Below are 11625 nucleotides of genomic sequence, written 5' to 3'. Positions count from 1 at the left end.
TGTGCCACCATCAGTTCATGCTCTGAAGCTCAGGAGCACTTGGGTTCTGCAGCAGAACAATGATCAGAAACACACCAGTGAGTCGACCTCTGAATCGCTCCAAAAAACCAAAATGAAGGTTTTGGAGTGGATGAGTCGAAGTCTGGAGTTAAACCAGATTGAGAAGCTTTGACGTGACCTTAAACAGGCTGTTCATGCTGGAAAATCATCCAGTGTGTCTGAATTAAAGCAAATCCGCAAAGAGTGTTTTTGCAATTTTCTCTGCATCCAGTTTTTTAAAAAGACACAGACGCTGATCATGAAAGCACACAAATCACCCTTTCTTGTGATGGAACATCTGATCTCAAAATCTCGAAAACAAATTTGTTATATATTGATTTAGTTTTGAGTTTTTTGCTTTTAATTCGGTTTATTTTCAGTTGTTTTCTTTTCATTTGGTATATGGTCAGTATGTGGATGCACCGACGCCTCCTCAGGGTGGTTATACTGATAAATACTACAACTGAAGACATATTTTTTCCATTTTTTCTTTGATGATCCATTTTTTTCCACACTTAAATGCAGCTGTGTGTACGAACCCTGCTGTAAACATGCAGGAACATCGGGGAGATAAACACAGCGGCGCCTGCAGTCAATCAAATCTGTCCAGACCTCCTAATTCTCTGCTCTGTGGCCCAGTTTGGCTTCAATCTCTTAAAGCTCCCATCTCCTAACCCACACCCACACCACACAACAACAGCACACCAACAGCGCTGTGTGGTGAATAATTGACGAGTCCTGCCTCCTCTCCCTCCCTCTCTGTGTTTCTTTCCATCACTCTGTCTTTGTGTTGTCGCTCGCCGGGTTCTCCAGACCGTGAAGACCCGCCCCTCCCTCTGCTCCATCACGTCCACTCTCCACCTGCTGCTGGCTGGATGTTGACGACTGTCAGCAGGTAGACAGACGGACGGAGGGGCAGGCAGGAGCAGCAGCTGCTGGTAAGATGAAACCTTTCTGTTACGGTCAGACAACACAGACTTTTTGGAGGTTTTTATCTCACAGGCTGCATCTGCTCCTCATTCTTCTTATTTCTCATGTTCAGGTATAATTTTATTAGAGGACAACATAGTGAATGAGTCTGCTGAGCATTTGTTTCATTTAATTGATGTTTTTACTGCCGTCGCCCTGATGGGGATCCTTTTTTAAAACTGTGAGAGTGCTCGAGTCATGTATGTGATTTTGCTTTCTCGCTGCATCCAGTTTTCTATACTCAGATGAACTTTATTCATTCCCACATCTGTAATCAATAAACTCCATTTTTTTTAATGAATAAATGATTATTTGTTTTTTTGTTTTTATCAACAAAATCAGTTTTGGTGACACAGGAGAGCAGTGATGCTTCTCTGGTATTATAACATGCTGTTGTTAAACCTCTCGGTGCTCTATTCTATAGGATTTATGTTCAAATTCTGTTGTTATTAAAATCTATCAGACTACTTTTGACATGAAGTCTGAATTTACGTTTGTCCATTTCAGATGAGTAGTGCAGAGACGCTGCAGCTTTTACTAAATTATGACGAATCAGTCCGGCCCCCTGATGGCTTTACAAAGTCTGACAGTTTGCACAAAAGGACTTTTGTTTTTTTTACTCTGTGTTTTGCACCTGCAGGCAGATGTTTGAATAGTTTTCAGTTCCACAGTCAGCAGCCTATTTCCTGGAAATCTTTCTTGGAAAACTCCCAAAATCCTTTAATCACAACTCTCTTCAATCACATTTTTTCCATGTTTTTTTTTTTATGATAAATATTTTTGTCAATTAGTTTAATTATGGTGATTCTCCATCAACAGCTTCACTTTAGCCTCCCGACAGCCACAGCTTGTCATGTCTTTGCATTTTGCTTCCAAGCAGCCAGACTTTGTTGTCATTTTTTAAAGTGGTCTTGAGCAAAAGTTCTCTGATGGTTTTTACAGTTTTATGTTGTACATCGGATGTTTTTTCATTCACTTTTACTTCAGTCCTTGTAACTGACTGTTATTGGAGGAATGTTTTTTTTATTTGTTTGTTAAAAACATAATTTTTTCCCATTTCTTTAATTGAATTTTGACAGAAGTAAAATATTATTTTTGTACCAACAAGGTGATTCTCAGAGAGCTTTTAGCTGAAAACTTGCATGGTGTGCAGTCTGACCTTAAAAAATCTGAGGAAACTGCAAAAGTGGATAACAAAAGAACAAGTCTCAGGTCTAAAGAAAACTATCTACCGTATCTGAAAGTCTTGTCCTTGAGACATACAAAACAAGCAGGACCTGAGAGATGCACCTGGACCTTCATCCACTGTTCACTGAAGCCTCAGAGATGGTGTTAGTGGAAGGAAGCCATGCTTAACGAGGGAAACAGGGAGAAGAAGCTGATATCTTGAACATCTTGTCAAAATGGAGAACTATGTCTGAAGGCTAAATAAATCACTGCACATATTTCTCATTCAAATACTGCAAAACAAGTTCAGGAAAATAGTGAAAACCAAGAGATTCCTGTTATATCCACTGGATTTGTTAAACTAGATTTTTTTTTTAGTGTACTAACTTTTAATTACTTCTAAATGTCCACTTGCAGTGCATTTTTTACCCACTAGGGGGGCAGAAGCTCACTTAAAAATTGTGTTTTTACTGCAAAATTTCTCCAGAACTAATCAGCAACCTTTTAGTTATTTATTTTTTCTCTCATTATATTTTTAATTACAAAAAGTGTTGTAATATTAGGAAAAATAACATTGCAAAATAATATATAACACTGCAACCAAGAAGCAAAAGTGAAAAAATATATTAATAATTAAATTAAATCAAAACTACTGAACATTTTAAAAGATAAAAAACCTCTTAGGCTTCAGACGTCCAGTATGCATTATTAAATAATAAAAAAAAATAGCTTCAGTATAACTAAACCTTCTAAAATGTGTAATTACAGCATCTCTTTAACTCTGTAGAGCTGCAGCAGCTATTATTTAAATGATCTCTGACGCAATGTGACAGATTAGACCAGGCACGACCCAATCTGGCTTTGCAGACTAATGAGAGTGGGGCATAATTCAGGGTGTTTTTTTTAAGTGAGTCTGCGTTTCAGTTTAGGTTTTACTGAGCATTACTTTCTGTATTAGTGAAGTTCTAACTGCGTGTAAAGTTGACCTTTTTCTTCTAGTGTCTCATACGCTTGATGCCTTTGTCCTCCAGTCCTCTTGTGTATGTCTTCATAGTTGAAGCAACTCTTTTTGTCTCTGACTAGTTCCTGTTTTACTTTGAGGGTTAGAGTTTTTTGGAACCTGTGCTATATTTACTTCTTTTGTCTGAGTGATTCCTCAATCAGCCCTCGGTGTATAAATAGTCCTGTCCTCCTCTTTGTCGCCTGTAAATGTTCATGTTTTTTTCCCCCATGTGTTGCCTCATCATCTCCTTTCCCCCATCGTTGTTACTCCTGTGCAACCTCTTTATGGCAAAGGTGGTCTGTCTATTTGGACAGTTATTAAAGGGTTTGTTGTTTCTGTTAGAGTTGTCTGATTTGGTTTTAACACCCAGTGGTGTTTAAATGGATGTTCATTTAAACACTGGTTGAATGGCAGAGCTGTGATTGAATGTGGGGGAAAAATCTCGGATTTTTTAACATCTGTTTTGTAAATGGATGATTAGTTAAATCTGACTGCTGTTTTTTACAATAAATGAATATTTTCCCTGACCCATTTCTGATCATAGATCAGATTGGAGGATATTTAAATGAGTTTGAATGAATTTAAATGAGAAAATCTTAAAAAGTTTGCAGTCTCATCAAGGTATAGTGGATCTCTCTCTTAGCCTTTTAGGCTGGATTTCTGATTTATCTCATCACAGATAGTACTGCATATGTCTTTATGAAAATTTTAAATTCTCAGTGCTGTAAAGAAGTCCTGCTGAAAGCTGTCATTTGTAGATTAGTGGATTTATACTTTGAAGTCGAGCTCCCACACAGGGTCACAAGATTAGTTTAGGAGCTCCTGTAATGAAAAAAAAAAAGGATTATTTTTTTCCCACAGTTGTTTTAGTCAGCATTTACAACTTTTATAAAAACAATGAAGATTCAGGTCTAACTCACTGAACATTCAAGAACAAATGAAGGCAACAGCATTTACAGGTAGAGATCTCAAGCTATCTGTTTGTTTGGTTGTTTTTCTCAGTTATAAAAATGTCAATTCATCAGAAACACAGAAATATACAGCTGTAGTCAGAAATTTACATCTGCTCCTTATGGGCAAGAATGTAACTGTAATTTTGGTATTATAATGATTTCTTTGAACTGTCTTTTTCAGGCGTGGACTGATTGTACAGGATACATTTTTAATAACTTTAAAAAACAAGAATTGGCTGCACAACTTTGAATTTATATTGGATTTCCTCTAATCCACACAGGCTCAAATATATACATACACTCACCTAAGGCTTTAAGGTCAGACGAGACAAAGATTGAGCTATTTAGGCCAGCGGTCCCCAACCTTTTTTGCACCACGGACCAGTATAATGTCACACAGTATTGTTGCGGATAAATACAACCAAATAAAATGATACGACCAAGACAAAAACTGTGGTATTTTGTACATTTAATAATAATACGCGAATTCACTGTGTAATTGTGTAACTTTATTAGCAGTGCCGACAACATTGAGAGTAATCTCCTCCTCTCTGCCCCTTAATGCTCTCTGGTCGCTATGGTAATGCGTAATTTCTTTCAAAATAAGCCACACAACTACAACACTGGAAAAGACCCAGGGAAACCGAGTTAACGATAAAAACCATAAAAACCATACATTTCACATCTCAACTCTCACGGTCCAGTACCAAACGACCGGTACCGGTCCGTGGCCCGGGGGCTGAGGACCGCTGATTTAGGCCACAATGACCACAAGTATGTTTAGAGGAGTAAAGGTGAGACTTTGAAACCTAGGAACACTACACCAGCTGTCAAGCATGGTGGTGATATCATGATGCTCTGGGGTTGTTTTGCTATCAGTGGTACTGGTACAATGTACGTTGAACAAATTTCATGGAATAATATAATAATATAATAGAGGACTAGCTCCAAATTCTTCAACTTCACCTCAAATCAACAGCCTGACAGTTGAAACTTGGACACAGTTGGGTGTTCCAACAGGACTATGATACCAAACAAGCATCAAAACTGGTTTTGGTATGGATAAAGCAGCCTCACATCAAACTTCTGGACTGGCCTTGCCAAAGCCAAAGCGGATGATGCATAAAAGCCAGGACCATGACTGGAAACCAACCAATTTAAATGAACCCTACCAATTCTGCAAAGAAAAATAGTCAAAAGAGTTTAAAGGGTTACTCTTTGTTCAAAATGTAAAAAGTTGAAAACATAGTTGAAACATAATGCTTCATTTTTTTCCTCTTCTAATCACTACAATCACAAATCTTCAAACTAAATCTATATATATTTCCTGCACAGTATGAGATTTGTGTATCCATGTCACAGTCCTGAAAGAGGTCACTGAGTGGTAAAATCCTTCCTTGTTGTTTCAGAGAGCCATCATGAAGCTGGTTTTGCTCCTCCTGCTGGTGACGGAGGCATCCTGCAGATCTCACAGCTCTGGGTGTGAGACGGGCTGTGACTGTCGTGGAGACCTCAAGTTCACCATATGCTCAAGGGCTTCCTTCACACGGCTCCCCAGCCGAGTGCCTCCTATCACTGAACTCCTCGACCTGTCTGACAACTGGATCTCCATCATCCCCGAGCGCACCTTCAACACCACCCGCAAACTACGGGTACTCCTGCTGCAGAACAACAACATCAGCGTGGTGGAGGATGGTGCCTTCTCACAGCTGGAGTTCCTCCAGAAGCTGGATCTGAGCTGGAACCAGATCACCACTCTCTCTGAGGGATTCTCCATTGGCCTAGCCTCACTGCGGGAGCTGCAGCTGTCCCACAACCGACTGACCACCCTGGGCAGCCGGACCTTCCGGCACCTGGACAGCATCCAACGATTAAACCTGACCAACAACAGCATCCAGACCATTCAGATGAGGTCGTTTTCCTCAATGAGCCTCCTCCGACAGCTCCACCTGCAGGACAACCAGCTGACGTCTCTGAGGAGTGGAACTTTCTCCATGCTGCGCTCCCTCGAAGTCCTCAACCTGGCCGGAAACCAGATCAGTGAGGTGGAGACTGGTGTCTTCAAGCCACTTGCCAGCTTGACGTTACTCAACATTGCCAAGAACCAGCTGACCACCATCTGCTTCAAGACTTTCCTGAGCATCCACACCTACAGCACCCACCTCCTGCTGGAGGGGAACCCCTGGAACTGCGACTGTGACCTGCAGAGAGTTTTCCGGAAGCTGCGCAGCATCCAGCGGCTCTTCCTGGATGACTACTACAACCTGACATGCAGTTCGCCACCTGACCTCCAGGGCTACCTTCTGATAAACGTGGATGATGAGCTGTGCATTGCTGAGACGGTCACTGTGCTCATCATAACCATCACCGTCATCATCACCCTGCTGGCTGCCATGCTGATGGGTGAGAGAAAGAGGAGGAGGAGGAAGAAGAAGGGATTCCACTGGACGCAGCAGGGAGACTTTTCAGACGAGTCAGACTACTGAAGCAACTTCTGTTTCTGACTTAAATATATCACTCTTTCTTTTCTCACGCTGTAGTCAGGAAGTATTTTTAACCAAGAGTGCTCATAACTAGACTAGAAGTGGAGTTTAAAAAGTCCAGATAGAAGCCTCAGTGAGATTAAAAACCTGTATTTCAAAAGTGACTTGGCCAAGAAGGGATTGTATCCATCCATCCATTCATTGCATTCTACTTATGTGAAGTTGGGTTGTGGTCACAACAAATCTGGATCTGTGCTCTGGATCTCCTGACATTTTAACTTACATATTTCAGATGAGAAAACAAATCTTAATTTTAGACAAAGAAAACCTGAGTAGATATAAAATGCTGTTTTTAACTGAGGATTTCAGGGCATGAACTGATGGTCGGACATCCTCCTTCAGGATTTTCTGGTAGAGAGCAGAATTTGTGGTTCCATCAGTTACAGCAAGTCGTCCTGAGGCAGCGAAGCAACTCCAGACCATCACACTACCACCACCATGTTTGACTGTTGCTATGATGTTGTTTTTATGAAATGCTGTGTAGGTTTGTTTTTGTTCTTTTTCTAACCCTTTCCAGACTGATAGATGTCAGTGACTTTGATTGTCAGCTGTTTCTTTAGATCATGACATAATGTGTTTCTTTTTGAGAATATTGAAATCAGGTTCTATTTTATTTTCTTGATTCAGCAGGTGTGGTCGTAATCAGGTCTGGGTGTAACTAGTGACATTGAATTCAGCCTTCCAAAAAAATGTGGTTACTCAGAGTCAACTTGGGTGTGTGTGTGTGTGTGTGTGGGGGGGGGGGGGGGTAGATGCTCATACTTGGATTATCTTTGTCAATTATTTAAATGTATTTGATGATCTGAAACAAGTAATGTTCTGGATCTTCCCCACGGTCTCCTCACAGCTTTGGAGGGTTCCCTCCCAGAAAAACTCCCAAAACGCCCTTTAAAGCATGTCTGTTATGACTGAAGGGAAGGTTGCTGATTACACATGCACACAGATAAGAGGGAACCACCTCAAGGATAGATTTATACAAAAACCAGCCAGTGGGTAAGCCTGCCGACACACAGAGAACAGAAGTGATTTCCACAACCATTTAGCAATTGTAAGTACTGAACAGCCATTATCTGCTGAGATTAGCAAACCCATGTGTTTATCCATTCAGTTAGCTTATAATAGATCATTGCATTAAAATGCTCCAAAAGGCACCAACAGCATAAGCACAATCAAAAGGTCCAGTTGACTGACAGCTGTATTAGAGATAATCCATTACAGTCTATCTTTTCTGCATGTTGAAGTAGATGTCGGGTAAGATGCTGAACTCTGAAGTGCACCTATTTGACTGTTAGCTTAGCGCATGTGTGAATGCATGAATGAGGCTTTCACTAAGAAAACACTTTGACTGCCCAAATAGAGTAGAAAAGCACTATTTAAGTACCAGTCAATCAACCTTTCTTCAAAGAGGCATGCCCTTTGCCATTTGTTTAGTTGCATTAAATTTCAAGTAGGCAATTTGAGACATCCTCCAGACAACCTGTTGGTTGTTGCCTTCATTCCCATCAGCTCAGATGGTAAATGGACTGGTAGTCATATACTGCTTTCCTACTCTAGTTAACCCTCTACTGCATGACTTTTTAATTTTTTGGGAAAAAAATATTTCTCCCTATTTTGTTGGGAGCTTTAGGGTCCCTAATAATATATCAATCATAAAATTTGACACCGTGCCCCCCCCAAAACAGATATTGGTTTGTTTCTTCAAGGCAACACTGTGCGACAAGGGTAGTAAAATGTCAAGTTATTCTATAATAAGTTGTATTAGTACAACAAGGATGAACAAATAAATAAACAACAAATAAACTATGTAAACATTTCACAGAACAATAAAACACCAAAATACATCCAACATTTGACCCTAACCCCATGCACGCGTGCGCGCGCACACACACACACACTTTCAATTCAATTCAATTTTATTTATATAGCGCCAAATCACAACAAAAGTTGCCTCAAGGCGACACACACACACACACACACACACACACACACACACACACACACGTTGTGTTTCCATCACGTTTGGGGACATTACATTAACTTACATTCATTTCCTGGAGATTTATCCTGACTCTACCCATCACAAGTCCCTGCCTGAACCTTACCCTAACCCTGACTCAAGCCTTCACCCTAAAATTAAATGATTTACCTTGCAATTGGTCCCCATAAAGTAGGCGAGACCTCACAATGGGAGTGTGTAAACAAATTTGTGTCCCCACAACAATGCAATTCCATTACAAAAAAGTAATGCACATCCACACACACACACACACACACACAGCAAAATTGGTATGGCACGGATCTGGCCCACACAATGTGCCTACACATGGCCCACATACTGCAAAGAATGACGGCTCTTTGGTGGCCCAGACCTGGTTTGCCAGAGGTGGCCCACACATGGGCCAACACAAGGCCAGTTTCAGACACACTGGTGGTCCTGTGCTGGCCCAGAATGGTTTCAGCTCTGGCCCCAGATGTCAGCAATGTGTACCTTAATCAAGCCATGAAATAACAACATGTGCCAGAACATGGAAAACAGTGCAAAAGTAACATGCCGAAACTCTGTTCAGACAGTGAATGGACTGAGTTTTATATAGCGCTTTTCTACTCTCCCAGATTACTCAAACTGCTCTATACAACATGCCACATTCACCCACTTTTGCTTAACTGAGTGCTTCCTAACTACATTCATAAACATTCACACTCTTGACATGCAGACTGGAGGAGCCAGGGATCAAACCACTAACCTTCCAATCAGTTTGTAACCTGCTCTACCACCTGAGATATGGTATGCCATCACATAAACAGTGGCGTCATTGCCAGACCTGGCACACATCTGGTTGGCAGACACAGTCAGAAGTGCCAGCTTGATGCCAGATCTGGGCCAGACCTGTTTACTGTAGACCAAGCCACAATCAAGACAGATATGGCATGCCATCACATAGACAGTGCCATCTATGCCAGGCCTGATGACATACGTCTTATCATGCCAGAAGTCGGCCAGCAGTGCCTCATTGATACCAGATCCTGGCCAGACCTGCTTGCTATGTAGGCACTAACACACACACAGACACAGTTACTTTACCAACTGACCCCTGAGCTCCTAAGTATCCCCCAAACCTCATTCAGGGATCCACTCCTCTACTTCAATGTCACTCCCTGAAAGCTCACTGTCCTCACTTTCCGAGGACAGAAAGTGCACATTCCCTTGGTTTCCTTGCATAAAAGGTTTTTACATCCATGTCCTGTAATTATGAGTAGATTGTAAAGTAAAAAACATTGACTATGATCATATAAATGCACACAAACACATCTCTACACTCATATGCAAATGCATTATATTGCCTGAAAAAAAATTGGGCTAACTGCGCAGTGTTGCCTTGAGGCAACAAATGAAAATTAACAGTTTTACTGTATAAATAAATTTACAAAAGTAGAACAAACAATCAAATATGCTTCTTAACATATTCATGCACATACAGGTATTTTTGTCATAAACGGTAGTAACCAGACCGAAAAGCAGCGCACATGTCGGTGCTTTATTTCGGTGCTTTTTTTTTCCTGAGATGTGATACACTTTGAATTCTAGCCAATCATTTTACGTTTCCGGGGATAGTAGGCGGGTCCAGGTACGTACTTTCTTTTAGAGCAGAGCTACAGCTTAAAAATGCCCAAGGCGAAGCGGTCAAAAGTCTGGCTGTACTTCACAGCAAAAGATGCAAACTCAGCAGCCTGCAACAAGTGCTTTAAGCTGATACTGTGGAAAGGAGGTAACACCTGAAATCCGATGAAACACCTGGCGACGCATAGCGTTTTTTTTAAAAGCCGAAAAATGCGCCGTATTTGATAGCTTGCTGCGAGACCTCACACCGAGCGCATCTACTGCAGGTGTGGTGCCTGTTATCGGACCCAGAGTTAGCAACATCCCCCAAAAACCCAAAGAGTAGAGTCCTGGCCCCTATCCTGCCAGTGTAGCAGAAATGATGAGGATGATGATGGCAGCAGCAGCCGTTCTTCTCTGCGTGAGTAGCTTAATGTTGTTCGTGTATAATTTACGTTGAGTAGGCTAACCGCTTATTACATTAATGCATGTAAGGTGAACTAGCAAACATCATCATAGTTACATGCGGCTGTCTTCTTGTTTGATGGCAGATACTCCCTTCACCCTGGCCAAAAAGGCTAAAATGACCAAAGAAAAAGTGGAAAACAGTTAAACATGAGAGGTTTTTGGACAAAGTTTTTGTTTTTTCCATTGTTTAAGCACTGCTTCCAGCCAAGAGTGATACCATATATGCCCTATAGCTGCAGAAAAGGCTAACATTGTTATCTTTTTACAAAAAAAACAGCTGAACATGAGAGGTTTTTGGACCAATTTTGTGTTCTCCATTCTTTAAGCACCGGTTCGAGCACCGTTTAAGCACCGGCACCGTTTCAAAAGTACCGGTTTGGCACCGGTATCAGATAAAACCTAAACGATACCCATCCCTAATCAGGAATATAGTCAGTGGCCACCTAGAGTTAACAGTAGATGAAGGTAGCCTCATTCTGTCTGGATGCAGTTCCTAAAATTGTGCCCTGCACACTTCATGAGTGGTTTTTTGTGTTCAGCACCTGAGACTGATGCTTGCTCTGGGTCCAAATCCCTCTCCTGCAGCTCTGTTTTCCCATCACCTCCATCTCCATTCATCCAATCACATTTAAAGTTCAAGGAACCCCTTGTACAAAAAAAACAAAAACAAAAAACCAACCCACTTCTTAAAAAGCTGCAGTGAATGTGTGTCGTTTGTTCTTTAAATCAATAATCATGAGTGTGTATGACTACAGCTCCTCAGGTACAGATTTTTACTGCTCTGAAAATGACTGTGTGACATGAGACGTTATTTACTTCAAGCGGCTGGGTGGAGTGTGTGGTTTCCTGGTGATGTAACTTTATGATGCCTTCCAGGAACTCTCA

General features: G+C 41.2%; 1 protein-coding gene across 1 annotated transcript; it reads left to right on the top strand.

Annotated features, from left to right (window-relative positions):
- The first annotated feature begins 581 nt into the window (after positions 1 to 581).
- Positions 582 to 8702, top strand: LOC146491654 (uncharacterized). Its single transcript, XM_085151929.1, has 2 exons — positions 582 to 977; positions 5541 to 8702. Exon 2 carries the CDS (start codon positions 5550 to 5552, stop codon positions 6615 to 6617), a length of 1068 nt encoding a protein of 355 aa, XP_085008055.1. The 5' UTR covers positions 582 to 977; positions 5541 to 5549; the 3' UTR covers positions 6618 to 8702.
- Positions 8703 to 11625: the final 2923 nt, after the last annotated feature.

The sequence above is a fragment of the Neolamprologus multifasciatus genome, chromosome 23, assembly GCF_963576455.1.
Source record: "Neolamprologus multifasciatus chromosome 23, fNeoMul1.2, whole genome shotgun sequence".
NCBI classification, from domain to species: Eukaryota; Metazoa; Chordata; class Actinopteri; order Cichliformes; family Cichlidae; genus Neolamprologus; species Neolamprologus multifasciatus.
This window is presented reverse-complemented; position numbering and strand designations above follow the sequence as displayed.